Source organism: Lithobates pipiens, unplaced genomic scaffold (genome assembly GCF_037356315.1).
Source record: "Lithobates pipiens isolate NorthernLeopardFrog02 unplaced genomic scaffold, aLitPip1_a1.2 Scaffold_18, whole genome shotgun sequence".
Classification (NCBI taxonomy): Eukaryota; Metazoa; Chordata; class Amphibia; order Anura; family Ranidae; genus Lithobates; species Lithobates pipiens.
This window is the reverse complement of record NW_027507758.1, coordinates 332,583,454-332,601,042: the sequence shown is the minus strand read 5'-3', so window position 1 is coordinate 332,601,042 and position 17,589 is coordinate 332,583,454. Positions and strand designations below refer to the sequence as shown.

At 41.0% G+C, this 17,589-nt stretch overlaps 1 protein-coding gene across 1 annotated transcript in view; it reads right to left on the bottom strand.

Moving 5' to 3' along the window:
- Positions 1-429: 429 nt before the first annotated feature.
- ELOVL4 (ELOVL fatty acid elongase 4) overlaps positions 430-17,589 on the bottom strand; it is a 50,390-nt gene continuing 33,230 nt past the window's right edge. The window contains exons 3-6 of the mRNA XM_077487338.1: positions 14,627-14,707; positions 10,646-10,817; positions 8,440-8,567; positions 430-8,349 (exon numbers count right to left, since the gene is read on the bottom strand). Coding sequence (XP_077343464.1) covers positions 8,044-8,349; positions 8,440-8,567; positions 10,646-10,817; positions 14,627-14,707 — 687 coding nt within the window. The 3' untranslated portion in view covers positions 430-8,043. The remainder of the gene's footprint in view (positions 8,350-8,439; positions 8,568-10,645; positions 10,818-14,626; positions 14,708-17,589) is intronic.

Here is a 17,589-nt window from a genome sequence, read left to right as displayed (position 1 = left end):
ATGAGGTCAATCCTTTATTTTCCAATCACATCAACCATCTCCCTGTGTTACTGCAATTTAATAAAGCCTGATTGGCTTAGATTGCTAGCCCTTTCTCTCCCTAGCTGAACCGTGTTTTGCAGGAAACTATAAAAGGAATAGGAGAGGCACTATTTAAAATATATTTAAGGATTCTTCTTTTAATTATCATTTAACTGGGATAAATGGTGGTATTTTATATCTACATTAATGTGTAAGAATTGGGATAAACCTTATGAGTACAAACTCGCACATTATCAATTTTTAGACACTTGGAATTTCTTCTTCATGGCTGGCAATTGTCAGTCTTAAATTACACAAATCAGTTTCACCCAGGAAAAAAAAAAAATAACTGAATGGCATTATTTGCAGTGATTAGTTTGCTGCCAGCACTGCACAGAACACAAACCATTGTTGGAGATTGACTTTATTTCCTGCTACTGGTCCAAAACTTTATGAACATAAGTTTTACTTCCACAAACTGCATCCAAAAACAAAAATGAGTCTCTGGTTAATGACAAAATCACAGAACTTGAAAAAAAGAGTCATATGTACAGATAAGATGGCAATGCCAACGTTCACACACTACCATAAAATTAACAGAAAGAAAATAGATAACCTCAAAGTACTACACAGTTTGTGTAATGGAAAATAGCAATAAGACACACTTTATTGGAACAGCCTCCAGATTATGTATTGAAATCCTCGTACAATGCTTTTTTTTTTTTTTTTAACTAAAGAACATCATGGCTCATGCGTTGCACCCACAAACAATAGGTCAACAATCTTTGCAGTTGCTGCTTTATGAGGTTGTGTGGTTATATACCGTAGCTAACCTTTTAATCACTTGAGATCAGGGGCCATTATGTTTTAAAATCATGATTTGAGAATTATCCCATGTTGCTGTTTACCTTATTTACTGTATCAATCTATGTGAAACATGAGTAATTGCTGCATGGCAGTCAGTCACATTCAAACCTGGATTTAGAAGTTGGAATATAAAAAAAATCTAAATATCACTGCAGAAATAGGAAGAGATAGACCGGCCACCGCACACCTCACCTGGCCTGAGTGGTTAGAAGGTAAAAGCAGCCTCAGCTCATCCAGGCCACCATTCCAACATGTTTCGCCCCAGCATGTTCTCTATGACTAGACAAGGTGGTACTTACTTTATCAATTAAAAGTGGAAAACATCACATTTTCATTCCTGACTGATAACCTTTATGGTTTTTGTTCTTAAATAAACAAAATATAAAACATAGGTGATGTGTGCTTGTCATTTTGTCTGCATAAAAAAAAAACTCCATGGCATCTTGAAACAAAATTCCAAGAGGGGGTGGTCATGCTGGTTTGAGAAATGTCAACTGAAAAATAAGCCTAAGGCCGCGTACACACGAGAGGATTGTCCGTCCAACTTAGTCCGCTGAAACGTGTTTCAGCGGACAATCCGCTCGTGTGTGGGCTTCAGCTTACTTTTTCAGCGGACAGTCTGGTGGACTAAGTCTTTCGGAATTTCCGTAATATTGTCCGTCCAAACTTGGTTTCAGCGGACAGTCCGCTCGTGAGTAGGCTAGTTCGACGGACTAAGTATGGTGCATGCTCAGAAAGGATTTACACGGCCGAAGGTTGCATTGCAGTGTATTGGACGTCGAATTTCTAGTCCCGTCGTACGTGCCATACACGTCATCACGCAAGCTTTCAGCGGACTGTCTGTTCGTCGTGTGTGGTCAAGTCCGTTCATTCAAAAGTAGGACGGACTGTCTGTCGGATTGTCTGACGGACTTAGTTGGACGGATAGTCCGCCCGTGTGTACGCGGCCTAACAGTGACTGCAGCCAAAAAGATGTAGCAACTGTTCAGGTATTTTGGCAGCCTCAGACACCTGCTGTCAGAATACAATGGCCATCAGCAGGAAATTTAGTGTGGATGGGGGACATTGAGTTAATTTTTCGCATTCAGCCCAGCAGGCGAAGTTTGTTTGGAAAGCTTAAGTTAGTGACTTATGCCCCTAAAACTGTGCTTATATTCAAAACCCTTTAAATACATTTTAGCATTTACGGTTATCAAAAAGCTGTAAATAATTTAATAAATAATATACGTAATTTACTTTTATGCTGTGTTTATATAGCGTATCCACAGGCAGAAAATGAATACATTGCAAAACTGTACAATTTGTGCTGTGTATTGCAATAATCTTACAAAAACAAAAAACAGCAGAAATGATTTCCATTTGGAAAAAAAAAAAAAAAAAAAAAAGGAAAATTGAGGTTACATTGAAGTCACGTTACAAGAATAGTAACACCTTTCATGTCTTGCAAAGAAAGAGCTTATACTTAAAGGTTAAGTTCACCTTTACAGAAAAATCTGTAAGGTGAATTTACAGAGGACCCACTCCCCACATCCTCCCGATCCCTCTGACCCTCTCACCTGCACTGACACACTGGGTCACCGCCTCACCGTCCTGGGGCTTAGACTTCCCGTCGCCTTAATCTCCAGAACCTACCACGTCAGGAAGTACGTTTAGGAGCATTCTAATTGGTTGGCATCTTTGCGGGCAAAGAGGAGAAAAAGCCACAGAGATTTAAAATCCCCAGACCTGTACAGCGGCGATACGAGCTGTCAGAATGAACGATTGCCGGACTCTAGGTTAGCAGGAGTTGGGGACAGGGTCCAGTGTAAGTTCACCTTACAGATTTTCTGTAAAGGCGAACTTACACTTTAAGGCTGGGTTCACACCATTGCGAATTTGATGCTGGTTCTCCGCATCCAATTCGCAATAGGAGGAGATTTTGACCGGCTCTCTGTGGAGCCGGTTCACATATCTCCACAGCCGGTCCGTTTTATGTGTGTGCAATTTTGGTCCGTTTCAGGTCTGAATTCAGGTCAAAATCTGGGCTAAAATCAAACCTGAAACGGTGAACCAGGATGCACCAGACCCCTGCTGTGAGCCGCATGTGGCTCATATGCGAAGCCATCCTAAAGTGGAACTTTAGTCAGAAAATGTAAGTCCTGCTAGATCACTTCAGGTTGGCCCCTTTTGCAGGTATAGCTATGTAAAACATTAAAACTAAGTGCCTATACTGTTTAAAATCTAGTAATACACTGTCTCACCCTGCTCTGCACATGCTCAGTTGCTCTCCATTTTTAGGCACTGCCGAGTTTGTAGAGGCCGATCTGCTGACAGCCTTAAAGAGGAATTAAATCCTCCTATACTTTACAGCCCAGGAAGCTGCTTCTTTCTGATCTGCAACTGCCATGGTGCGGCACATGCTATAAGTTATATGATTGTTTGACAGTTTGGTTGAAGAAACAAGTAAAGGTTGTCACAATTAGCAATTCCAGCAATATAACTTTTTTGAAACTGTTAAAGAGATGGGTTTAGTTCCGCTTTACGATTTACTGCTATTCAGGGACTCTGGGCTTCAGCAAAATGGCAGCCTCCAGCAAGATGAAACAGGAACAATGCTGGAGGCAATTTAAAGCACACTAATTTTGGTAGCATAACTATTCATGTGGACTGTATGTTTCTAGCTAAAGAACATTATTTTTTATCAAGTTGTTATGAGTAAAGTCCCTCTTTAAAATTACAAGCGATTCAAGTTTTTGACTTTACCGGTTTCCTGTTAATTGGCTGAGCAGTTTTGCAATAATAAAACCATGTATTAGTCAGTGAACTGGATTCAATATTGAAAGTTGAAAACATAACTGCTGATTTAAAAAAAAAAAGTTAAAAAACATTGGGGAAATGCAACAAAACCAGAAACTCATACAGAGGAAGAGGTTTGGTAACCAAACTATCTGGTAAACACTATGGCTGGCTGAAATGAAAAGCCTGCTCTAGGCCAAGTGTCAGTACAGGGGTCCCTGAGTTACAAACAAGATGGGGACTGTAGGTTTGTTCTTAAGTTGAATCTGTTTGTAAGTCGGAACAGGTACATTTTTTAAGTGTAGCTCCAGCCAAAAAATCTATTTTTAAGCTTTCTGGATAACATAGGGAAGGGTTATCACCCCTGTAACATTTGTTTAGCTGTCTGTGCCCCTGTACACAAGATTTCACCTCACTTTCTGTCCCAATGATAATTGAATTTAGAAAATTTTGGGCTGTTAGGGAAAAAAGGATTGGTGATAAAAGCATCAGTGGAGACACCTTTTTCCCATATTAACTCTTAGGCTGGGTTCACACTGCTGCGGGGGGAGATCCGGATGTGATTCGCACCGCACTGCAGTGCAAATCACATCCGATCTCCGTAGCGATGCGAGTTCAGCCATACAGATAGTATGGCTGAATTCGCATCGCTCCCGCAGCAAACTCGCACGGGACCCTTTTTTTGGTCCGCAGCAGAATCGGATCGAATGGGTGTTCACACCATGCGATCCGATTCCTGTGCGAGTGTGCAGATCGCACTGCGATATGCGGACGGATCTGGGGGTGTCATTAACATATCATTGACACTCCCAGCCGTCCGCATAGGGCAGTGTGAACTGCCGGCGGGAGGTATGCGATGCGGGAAAACGCTGCGGATTCGCGGCGTTCCCGCATCGCTATAGTGTGAACCTAGCCTTAAGGAGAATTTCCCTTCCTAGAGGTAGATTTCATCTTACTTCCTGTTGTCTCCCTCCGTTTGTAAGTAGGAGTCGTTTGTAAGTCGGATGTTTGCAAGTTGCGGACCCCCTGTATATGAGAAATTGTATCATCCATTCTTTTCCTTTACATTTCAACTGCTGCAGATTAGAAGGTTAATGTAAGGGCACACATGAAATATTATAGGATTGCACATTGACTTTACATTCATTGGAACACACTTAAAATATATAACCAGCATAAGCATAAAAATTAACATAGCACTTATCAAGGAGACCCAAGTAACAATATTTCATACAGGACAATAACTGAATCAACTAAACGGTCATGTTATTTTCATAAATTTACTTAAAAGTTGACCTGTCACCAACAAATCAAACATTAGAAAAGACAACACATAAATTAACATAGTAGACTAACATCATGCGTAGCTTCTTAATAAACTATGAAGTATTACATCTCTGCTAAAAAGGGGGTTTCTAGCTTATTTGAGGCAATCGGTAATGAAAAACATTAAAGTTATATTATCAGATCCTTACTGGAAATAATTTTCGTTTCCATACTTGTTGCATAAGAAAGGGCAAATGGCTTAACCAAATAGCATTTTTCTCTGCTTTCAGTCCTAGGGTTGTTGAGCACAAAACCCTCGCTGATCATCAAGGTGTGTCTCACCCACCTAGGTATCTGATTTGGTTACGAACTTATAGTTTTACAAAGGCTCATACTGGAACAGATAACGATACAAATGGAAGCATTAGGCTCAACCCACTAAGCTTTTGTTATAAAAAAAGGAATGAGTTTTTATTTTAGCCATATAACTGTATTTCATTACTGGACTAATGTTAAAAACACAAAAAAAATGTCCTTGTTTTAGCTTTGTGAATTGATCCTATTTTGTACACAACATTACTAGGTGGTAGACTTTTCATTTTTAAGTTAAGTAGGAATTCCCCATTTAAAAGAAAGCAACCATCATCTGGCTGGAAGCAATTTATTAAATACTATCAATAAAAGGAGTAATCTCTTGTACTGGCAGCAGCAAACTCGCCGCTTGTCTGAGGAACGATGTATCACATTCTCACATTTAATAATGTATTTCAACTTTTAACACAGTCTTTGGATTGGCCAGTAATAATGCCCACACAAACACATAAAAAAACAATACTCCTGATATGCTGTCTGCTTTACACTGGGCCATCATTCAGTAACATTCATGCAATATGTGAACTACACTATGTGCATGCCAGCACAAATCACCAACATGGCAATGCAATAACTTTGTGGGACTGCGCTACAGGCCCATGATACTAAACTCCCCCCTTTACAACACACGTGACCAAACATTTCACTAAAATATACACCTTATTTAACATTCATCGTTCCTTATATGATTTTGGGTCTACAATTTTCTTATGGTTTTGGTGTTAAGTAAATAAAAAATTTGCGTAAAATATTTAGTTTAAGAAAACTGTACTTGGAAAATTATACAGGCTGTCATCGCTGACCTCATCCAAAACATGGCAAAAAGGTGACATTAGCAATGGCAGCACAAATTTTCCAAAAAGTAAACTATTTCCCTGTATGTACTACCTGAGGAGGTTTGGAGCTGTGTTCTTTAAGACAGGCTGTTAGGCTGAGCATATGCTGATCAAATTTCAAACAGTTTCTGATGAACTGGGCAAAATGCCACTTATAGGTGACCTCTTCCTAACATACATCTTATGGGTCACTCCTGCCTTACACCCTTCAATTGAAAGATCAAAGGATCCAGGTGGGAAATTGCTGGCCAAAAAGTGTCCGTGTCCACTCAGATGGAGCACCACCATTAGATTAGAAGACAATAGCCACAGGTGGAGATCTGTTCATCCACCATGTATAGTATGGATGAAGGAATCTATTACATTTCTTTCATATTCAGCTTGTAAGCTGAACAGAAAAAGTCTGCGGGTGGCCAACCTTACAATGGGTGACTCAAGTGACCTTTGCTCTTTGCCAAGGGACCAGAGCTCTTTGCCCTTTTTGGGCATTCTGGGGCATTCTGCACCTGCAATACTGGCCGGCCAACTTGAAAACTTGCACTGCAAAAGATTTAGCAATTGAGATGAGACAGAATTTTATTCACAAACATATAATTCTAGGAAGTGGGCAGTGGCAGTTTTTATTATGTTGCAACGCTACTTTAGAGCAGCAGAAATTGAAATGTATTAAATCAGCCTATTTATCTGTTTATCAGTTAGGCATTGTGTTTCTGTTGTAACAAAATGGACAAATTGTAGCCCAAGTACACTTGACTACAGGACAGCCCTGACAGCCAGCAAAAAAAAAGCAGGCATGGCAACCATGCCTCCGAAAATGGAAGAGTCCTAAAAGGTGCATAGAAAGGTAAAGGAAATATAACTTGATAGAAAAATGTACTGTAAATATTATCAAGGTAAACTTGCCTTATGTGTCTATGGGTTACGAGCACTCTTTCATGTAACTATGTATTTCATATAATCTTCAGCATCTTTGTTCTAATGCCTAGTGAACTAGAGAAAATAGCATTTAAACTGGCTAATAGTTATTATAAGGGAACAGCAGTACGAGGAATATTAGAAGTATATCAAAGTTTCCTCACATACAATCTCTGAATGTCATATGAAGAAAAAAGAAAAAGAAAACTAAAAAAAGAGACAGAAAGAAAGAAAGAGAGAAAGAAAAAGAAAGAAAGAAAAAGAAAGAAAGAAAGAAAGAAAGAGACAGAAAGAAAGAGACACTCTCTAGTTAGATGCTTCTAGTTGTATTTTGCACCTAGTTCCTTTTTTGTTGCATCGGCTTTAAATCCTAAACTACACAATAAATAAAAATGGTACCTTGGATATACATTAACATGACATAAAAACAAGCTTGCGTATGGCTTTCACACACTACTAGCTCTTCCAGAGAAACTCCGCCCTCATGTTTCTTTTCGGATTCTGCGAGCAATTAAACCTAATAGCATCATTTTCTCAGCTAAACAAGGAGAATGTGCCATAATATTTTGACATGCTTAACTATAAGAGAATAGAGAGATCCCTTGGTTTATTTTGCTAGCAGTGATTTGTGCCTCCCCCTTAATCATCTGAATTACAGGTTATAGAATCCTCTTTGCTACTGCAACATATTATTCAGCAGGAACTCGCTTGCTGTGCACAAGCCAACAGAAACTGTCATTCCTCCCTCCAGAGAAACAGATTAAAAATAGAATTACTAGCTTGTGCACTGGAAAGAATAAATTGAGATCAGTTCAAGCTCCGTTATAGATAAAGAAATAATGCCTGCAGTCAAGTATTGTACCTAAAGAGCTTTTAAACCTTTTGCTCAAACAGGATAAATATAATCAAAATATGACTCCTTGAAGGGGATGCTTCACCCCATCATGGTGGATCCACATCACCAGGCAGTATAAGGCATGAAGCTGGTCATCTACTCCCGCTTTGCTTTTCCCTTTCTCTTTTTCCGTCCAGTCTCTACACCAGATTTGTGGTTATCCACTTTATGCACTACACCATTGGCATATGCCCCACCATTTGTAATCGCTTTCCCATTTTGGACAGGTTTTCCACTTCGTGCTGATCCTTTGGGCTCTTTGTATGTCCGATAGTAGAAGTTAGCAAATAGAACTATGAAGGTGATGGCATATACAATTAGAGCCCAGTGCATCCATTTTGGAAAGGGGCAATCAGTGTACAGAGAGAGTGCAGTGTGGCCAATAGTGACGTGGAACTGGACCTACAATCAGAAAAGAAACCATAAAAGATTATAACAGTATTCTATGAAGCTGACCATTCTTATCACAACCATAAAAAAAGGGCAATTTACCAATTGTAAAATTGTCAAGTATCGCTTCCACCAGAGATATTTCTGGAGATGGGGTCCACAGGCTGCTAACCCATAATACAAGTACATCACTACGTGAATCATGGCGTTCATATGTGCACCAAAAAAGGCTGTAAGGTAACAGACAATGTATATAGTTAATAACAAAAAGTCAGTGTGAGTTAACACATCAAGAAATATCAATTCTGAAACTTCAGATTCTTAAAACAGCAAAAACACTAAATTGTAGTAAAATTAATTGGAGCACACAGCATAGTAATTCTGTTTGGGTGTCTGTTGAAGCCCAGAAAGGGAGAGGGAGTGAAAGGGCAAAGAAGGAGGGAAAAGGAGTAGGAGGAAGATGGAGAGGGTGAAGGAGAAGGAGAGAAAGGGGAAAGGAGAAGGAGCGGGAGGGGGGTGAAGGAGAAGGAGCGGGTGGGGGGGGAGAAGGAGAGGAAGGGGGGTGAAGGAGAGGAAGGGGGGTGAAGGAGAGGAAGGGGGGTGAAGGAGAGGAAGGGGGGTGAAGGAGAGGAAGGGGGGTGAAGGAGAGGAAGGGGGTGAAGGAGAGGAAGGGGGTGAAGGAGGGAAAGGGCAAAGGAGAGGGAGAAGGGAAGGGAGTTAAAGGGCAAAGGAGAGGGAGAAGGGAGGGAAGAGAGGGAAAGGGGAAAGGAGAGGGAGAAGGGAGGGAAGAGAGGGAAAGGGGAAAGGAGAGGGAGAAGGGAAGAGAGGGAAAGGGGAAAGGAGAGGGAGAAGGGAAGAGAGGGAAAGGGGAAAGGAGAGGGAGAAGGGAAGAGAGGGAAAGGGGAAAGGAGAGGGAGAAGGGGAGGGATAAGGGAAAGGAGAAGGGGAGGGATAAGGGAAAGGAGAGGAAGAAGGAGAGGGAGAGGGAGAGACTGGGGCCTCTTTGAGGCGGTCAATTCCACCATGCTTTAAGCTCATAAACCACCTCACAGATTTCCCACTCTACCAAGAATGCATGTTTTCACTGATGTAAGTCTCTGAGGTACAATCCCCATATCTTTGAAGTTGGTCAGGTCCTTAGCTTTTAGTCACAGGTAGATCAGTGTCCAGCACTGAGTACCAGTGAAGAATAAGCCTTGGTTATTCTATTACCAGCAGCAAATGGCTAACCGTTACTTAGTTCGTACTATTGTACAAGTGGCCACATTGCTCCTCCCCTTAAGCTAAGATTTGAGCTTTGTATTTTTGATTCTCTAGAAGCCTCCTTTCAAACCTATCTGGGAGATTTATTTGCAGATCTTGTCATAGAACATCACCTTCCTAGTAGCCATCACTTCATCAAGGAGGGTTTCGGAGGTAGCAGCCTTGTATGCAAAGCTTCATTGTTTTTTCTTTACAAGGTAAAGGTAGCTTTGAGACCTATGCCTTCATTTTTGCCTGAGGTTATTTTTGTCCAGCCTTAAGCCATCTGAAAGAAATCCCCCTCCACTTGCTTGATGTGCATTGTAAAAAGACAGCCCCGGCTAGACCTCTGTAATTCAGCATTCTAAAGAAAAAACATATGCCAAAATCATCAGCTCTGGTTTCTTCTCCCTGTTAAAGTGGAAGTAAACCCATTGATTTAAACAGTTAAAAAAAAAATAGGCATGCCGGGAATGCTAACTGCACATTGGCTGTGCTCTCAACCAAACTATCAAACCATCCAATGGCTGGTGTCATAACGAATCACATGTGCAGCACCATAGCAGTTGAGGATTAAACAGAGGCAAAGATGGCAGCTTCCTTGGCTGAAAACAATAGGGGAGTTTACTTCCACTTTAAGTGGCTGTTGCAACAGTTAGGAGAGAACTATCTCTTCCACCAACAACGAGGGAAAAAAATGGAAGTCAGTGAGTGACATCACAGCTCTGTGTAATTGAGCCCTGATGTCATGCCACTCATTGGAAATGGGGAGCAGGAGCTGTACAATCGCTCCACAAAATGTAAAGGAAAGGGAAAAGTTCTTAGCTTTCAGGACCACACTCCCACAGTTTGAATTCTTTTACATCATGGAAAAGACAGTAGTGGGGATAGTTTTGCAGTAGAGCAAAGGAGTACCAAAGGTACAAAATTATACCGACTCTACCGCCAGCATCCATAAATAAAATGTCAGGAAGTAGCAGTAAGCGGTATTATGTGGAATAGAATAGGACAAACATTTGCAAACAATGATATTATATGAGGTTACCAAGATTACAGTGATACATACATTGTCCTCCAGCAACCCACTTGATTCCAATCCACCATAATGTAAACATTGTACAATGGTGATACACATGGAGGAAACTAATTTGATTGAATTTCTTCCTTAGTATAAAAAATACTGTGTCAAAGTACTCCACTCCTTTAGAGACATAGTACCACCATAGAGCAGAAGCAACCTGTAAAAAGTAACATAGGGAATAGTGAGCGAGAAGAACACGAAATCCAAATTATAAATATGCTAATTTACATATATATTTTAAAACATAGACATTACTAAAAATCATTGATCAGCTTCTGAAGGGCCTCTGAAGGTAAGAGCTCCACAACTCGGTTTCTAGATCTACCCACCCATAAATGAGTACTGCACAGGTTATTCTACTATACAGAATACTTGCAGGATTAAGGCTAAACCACTACTGGACTGCATATTTTTTATTTCAGACATGCAGTAGCTCATACCAAAGATGCATGGATATCAATTTTTGTCAGATATATCACAAATTACCCATTTATTTATATAAGCGGTAGTAAACTGCAGAAAGCTTTGAGTGATACAGATATAAATGAAAGCCTAGCATCTTTCTGTATTCCTGTAGACATAAATATAGCTCATCTTCAACTGCTTATAACAAGCAGATGGCATTGTACGTATAGCAAATGCATGGTTTTCAATACAAATATGTGATAATAAAACAAAAAAAAAATATCCTCAAGGTGTAAGGATAGTTAGTTTTTTTTTTTTTATAACTCGTCTTTCATCTTCCCATAGAAGTATATAGATCTGTGTTATTGGGTTTAACAAGGGAAATATTTTGCACACTAAAGCCCCATACACACTATCAGATTCTCTGGTGATTTTTGTCTTCAGATTTACCAAAACCATGTAGTGCAAGGGTCTGCCTGATTGCATACAAATTGAAACTCCTAAAGTTTGACCTCATATCATATGGTTTTGGTAAATCTGAAGACAAAAAAAAAAAATCTGCAGAAAACCTGATCGCGTGTATGGGGCTTAAGAACTTCCGCAAGCACAAACTTTTTTTTACCATACTTTTGGCACATATTTAGAGCACGATCATGCAAGTACATATGGTTTTCTGGTTAAATCAGGGGTTCTGTAAATGTATTTTACATGGAACAAAAAGGTACTCTGTCTAGATATTAGCTTTCAATATTCTCTCCTTAGCATGTGGGTGAAGGGGTTTACTGTGCCCAAGTGGAGACCTGGAGAGAGCGCTCGCTAGGTGGGCTGATGCTGCTGTTTAGGTAGCGCTCCAACTTAAAATCGATCTTTCTCCACAGGAACACAAATATCTTCTTGTAATCCATGGCTCAGCTTCTGTAACACTTCATATTGTTCACTACGAACATCAGTTCCTCTTTACACTTCATAAATCTTCTCTCACTTTTGTTGTGCAGCTTTTCTGAGCTGGTACTCAGATTCTACCAGACTCCACCAGACCACTAACCTATAACCTCACTTCCCAGTGACTACTCCCTATTGAATACTAGGAAGCTTGACTTGTGTATAACACACATGCTTATTATTCTCCTCACTCCATCTTAGCCTCACTCCAGGCTACGTCCCTAGGATGCCCTGTGCAGTGAATCAAGCCCAGTATTGGGGTTCCGGTCACTAGGGAAGAAGCTTAAGCATGCAATTTCCTTCACTACCAGGACCTTCCGTCACCTTTACCAAGTCACACTGCTTCCTGACCGGCTGGCTGCTTATGCACCCGACAGTAGTACTGTAGTCATTAGCAATGGCAATATAGCCTCCTCTGAATAGCTTCACTGCACATTAGACATTTGTACAGCATCTCTATCAGGTCTCATTCCCTAATCCGCCCTATTCTTGTCATATTCAATACACATATGCACCCTTTAAGGTTGTCCTCAAGTAATGTCAGAACAGGCCAAATTGAATAACATTAAACATTCTTTACTGAAGGTGTTTAAATGTAACAAATGAACAGTTCAAAGATTTCTTCAATACACGCTCCTGTACATAAGCTTCTAAGTGCCCCTTTGCTAGTCCACCAGTGCCCCCGATTGCCTTATGAGGTAGTCATACCTTAGTATAGTGAGAAAGCCCTTTTCAGTCCAGAGAATGAGTCCATACTCTTGGAACCCTAACTCCGCTCCCACAAAGGAGGGCAGACACAACTAAACAGTGATACATGGTTACTCTAAATTGTAACCACATACTTCAATGGAAAAACGGTAAACTACAGTGGTAGGCCTCATCAGTGTCCTGCTGATCCCTTTTGGCCTATCACAGACTACGATGCTGTATTACTAATGGTAAAGGTAAAGGACCTGGTAATGTTATTTACCAGGGGTTTCTCTTTCACAAGATAAGCTGAATAGAATTTCATGGTCCTTCATAGGGAGGACAGATTGCATATATAAATTTCAAATATTTATTTATTTTATATTCAGTTTAAAGCAGAACTAAACCCTTCTATCTCTTTTGGCCAAGGAAGCTGTGATCTTAGCCTTGGTTTGATCTGTTACTGCTACGGTGCTGCACATGTGATCAGTTGTGACACCAGCCATTTAATGGTTTGACAGTTTAGTTGAGATTACAAGTAAGTGGTTGTAAACCTCAGACCTGAAATATGAACAAAGCATATCCCTCTGTAGAGTGCATTTGTCTCAATTAAGAGCACTGAGTGTAATTTCTGCCTGCTGCTTTGTTCCTCTGCTATCAGCACAAGTCACTTCTGACAAGTTTTCCTATGGCTGCTTTCACATTGGGGCGGTGCGAGCGTCTGCGGTAAAGTGCCGCTATTTTTAGCGGCGCTTTACCGTCGTTTTAGCGTCGGTCTGCGGGCGCTAGCGGGGTGGTTTTAACCCCTGCTAGCGGCCGAAAAAGGGTTAAACCCGCCCGCAAAGCGCCGCTCCAGCGGCGCTATGCCGGCGGTATTGCCGCGCTGTCCCATTGATTTCAATGGGTAGGAGCGGTATAGGGGCGGTGAATACACCGCTCCTTCACCACTCCAAAAATGCGGCTAGCAGGACTTTTTTCACTGTCCTGCCAGCACACAGCCCCAGTGTGAAAGCCCTCTGGCTTTCACACTGGAGTTAAAGGGGCCGTTTTTTTTCAGGCGCTACACAGGCGCTATTTTTAGCGCTGTAACGCCTGAATACCGCCCCAGTGTGAAAGCAGCCTAAAACCAAGAGGCAACAGGTGACGGGGGGGACAGCTTCCGCTCAATTCCTGTGTGCTGTGTGAAGAGGGGTCGGTCCCTTTCCGTTCAATCAGCTCTCCACACTGGTTTTTATGAACTCTCAGGCAAACTTAAAAATTCAGCAATTTGAACAGATGTAGAGAAGAGAAGACTGCAGATAGACAGATACAACTTATGTTGGAGGATTTGTTTAATCTCTGTGTACCACCTGATGCCAGTGACTTCACTGTGTGTATGTGAGGGTTTACAATCACTTACATTCCTGGCATGGAAATAAACCCCGTTAAATTGATGGGTTTAGTTCCACTTTAAGTCTCACGTGCTCAATTTTAGAGTCAGAGAAAAAAAGGCCCTCATAAACTGTTTATGTTTCATTGGCTACACACAAGTGTTTTCAGTTTCTAGATTGATTGCATTCCCTAATTCACGTATATATACACCTGTGTGTTTGACCATTATTCCAGCTATGATTAAGCACTAGGAAAGGAGTGAAACGCATTAGCTGATCTATCTTTTCACTACCATTTGCTGTATGGTTTGTCGTTTTAATATTTGGACCCAATAAAGGCAATTGAAGCAGAATGCCGCCTTCCAGGCGGTCTTCTTCCACATGTTCTACAACATACATTTGTTATAATAATCTTCTTTTTCACTTCATAAAATGTGTAAACCTGATATTATAATATGGCAATGCAGATCTACAAAAGGTGCCACAGAGAATAACTATTATGGCATGAACAAAAATCATCATCACACAATGTTCTGAGACACTAATCAAATAGAATACTTACTCTGACTTCATTTTCATCATCAGAATAATCTACAGATTGACAGAGGTAACTGTATCCTGCTGCTCTTGCTCCTAAAAAAAGCTGCAAGATAAAATATAAAAAAAAAGATTCACATTCAGACCATCCTATGAGCCAGTGCAAAGATTATTGCTGAATACAGTGACCCACAACAGTTTGCTGTAGCCAGTGAATGGAAGGCTAGCTCCTTACTGTGAGTCTGTATTCTGCACACCACTATTTATAAGAGCAATTGCAAGAGCCCTTTCACACGGGCTTTCCGATTAGGTCCGCCTGTCGGTTTTTCAGGCGGACCTGATTGGAGCCTCCATTCACTCCTATGGAGCGGCAGATGTCAGCAGTGACATATCTGCTGATATCTCATCTCATCCTGTCTGTTAAATCCAGACGGATGGAGACCCTATTTTTCATCCGTCTGGAGAATCGGATGAAAAACGGACAGGCGGATGGTTTTCATCTGATCTCCATAGAGGAGAGTGGGGCTCTGACAAGTCTGTCTCAGCACAGTGAGTGGAGATGGAACTGTTATCCACCTGCTCAGCGGGAAACAGTGGATCGATCCCTGCTGAGCAAAGCGGAGTCCGTACACGGACAAGCCCACCTGAAAGGGCCCCAAGGCAAAATAGTTATATCCAATAGACAAAAATATACAGAATGACTATTTAAAATATAAAAAGAGGGAAATAGAATAACATAACAAAATAAAAATAATTTAAAAAAACATAATTTTATTACTACTAATCTAAAAATGTTCTATATTTCTTGAGGACTCTTTTGGTGAAAGAGTCCAAAAATTCTCTGCTTGAAATTTTGGGTCTACAGATCTGATGTGTTGATTATGAGGGGTCCTTCTATCTCTGCTGGAACTTCAAATTATTTAGGGCTCATTCACACTATGTGCAGTGACCTGCATTTTCTGTACTGGATAAACGCAGATCATCTCTAGGGCACATAAAAAACACAGTTTTCTATGCACCCCATTCACACCACAATTCTGGTATGATAGGTCGTGCAGTGTGAAAATGCAGCAATTACTTTATTTTTCCACTGTGCAATGGATGGTACCGCATATCACCACACAACAGTGCAACACGCCGCGCTAATGTGCAGCAACATAAAGGAGGTTATTTACTAAAGGAAAATCCACTTTGCACTGCAAGTGCACTTGGAAGTAAAGTCGCTGTAGATCCAAGGGGGACATGAGAGGAAAAAAAAAAAAAAAAAAAACAGCATTTTAGCTTGCACACGATTGGATGATAAAATCAGCAGAGCTTCCCCTCATTTCAGAGCTACCCCTTAGATTTAGAGCGACTGCACTTCCAAGTGCACTTGCAGTGCAAAGTGGATTTGTCTTTCATAAATAACCCCCAAAGTGTCACAATGTGACACTTCAAATAAAGTGAAAAAAAGTAAGCAGTGTAATAGGGAACAGTGCGATGCACATTTCAGTGTATCGTAACCAACACGGACACTAGCCTGTCCAGTAATGCTGCATGTGTGTGAATCTAGCCTCATCATTATGCATATTCCAACAGATGTTGTAACACACAAAAAGGTAGAAGGGAACACCACCAGGAATTATTGCAAACTGATCTGGCTGTTGAAATATGCAAGCAACTGAAGAAGACAGGGACGGATGTAGCATGCCATTAAAGGCTGCACCCATAATAAAGTATCTATTTTGGGTGGAGGGATCATTTAAATGAAGAAACAAAATGCAAGGCCTATTGCACAGACTGTGGTATTTTAAAATACTGATGTATGGACAGCTTCTCTGTATTGCAGCACAGGATGCAGCTGAGTGGTCACAACTTAATCCATTTCAGATATAATACACAGGAAAGCTGGCATGCTTTATCCGCTGCGGTTCAGTAAGTTATCACAGTTATGAGTATCGCCAACAAAACTGGATGAATAAAGAGGCACTATACATTATCAAATGTAGAACCCTACATGCACAGTAGCTCACCTACCAATACCCCTTAAAAAACGAGTTTACCTTTGTAAAAAAAAAGAAAAGCCACTTTCCGTGGAGGCACGCTTGTGTGCCCGCACTCAAGCAACCCATTTTGCTTCTATAGACACAGACAGGACGACTCGACCCTGCCCCCTTTTCCCTCATCACAGCATTTCAGTGACAGCAGGTGGAGCCAAAAGCTGTCGCTCCTATCAATCTGCCCAATGAGGGAGACAGTGGTGAGAGCCGCAGCTCTTATGCATGTTGCTGGATCGGATTGGGCTCAGGTAAGAATAAGGGTGGGTGGGGGGTTCATGCAGCACAGGTTGTTTTTTTACCGTGGCTCAGTGTCTGAATGAACATAGGGAGCTGGGACTCCGCTCAGGTGCCCTCATTGCAAGCTGTTTGCTGTGGGGGCACAAGACAGGAGGGAGGGGCCAGGAGCACAGAAGGGGGACCCGAGAAGAGGAGGATCCGGGCTACTCTGCGCAAATCCACTGCAACAGAGCAGGTAAGTATAACAAAAATTTTTTTTTTTTTTTTATAAAAATAATAGACACTTTACAATCACTATCACTCATAGAATGCATTAAGGTAAAAAAAAAACGAGGCTTTATAACCACTTTAATTGAGTGGGACAGACTAAAATTGAATGGCTGAAGAGGATGTGTTCCTGAGTCTGGACTTTCTTGCTCTAAACTCACCCCTGCAGACAATTGAGCCAGAGTAATGTATGGAACCTTGCAAAGGCATAATACATTTAAAAAAAAATTTTTTATAAAGGGATACATTACTCTTTTATAGTATCCCAAAAGCATAGAACTGCCAATACAATGCCCTTTATTCATCTGTCATTGAGACAGCTGACCTTGACTAAGCAGCAAGATTGTGTAGCAGATATCTCGGGACCAATTAGAATAGCTAACTTCCCACTGCCATGACTTCAAGAACCTTTGCCACTTTCCAATGGCTAAATGGACCTGTCTGA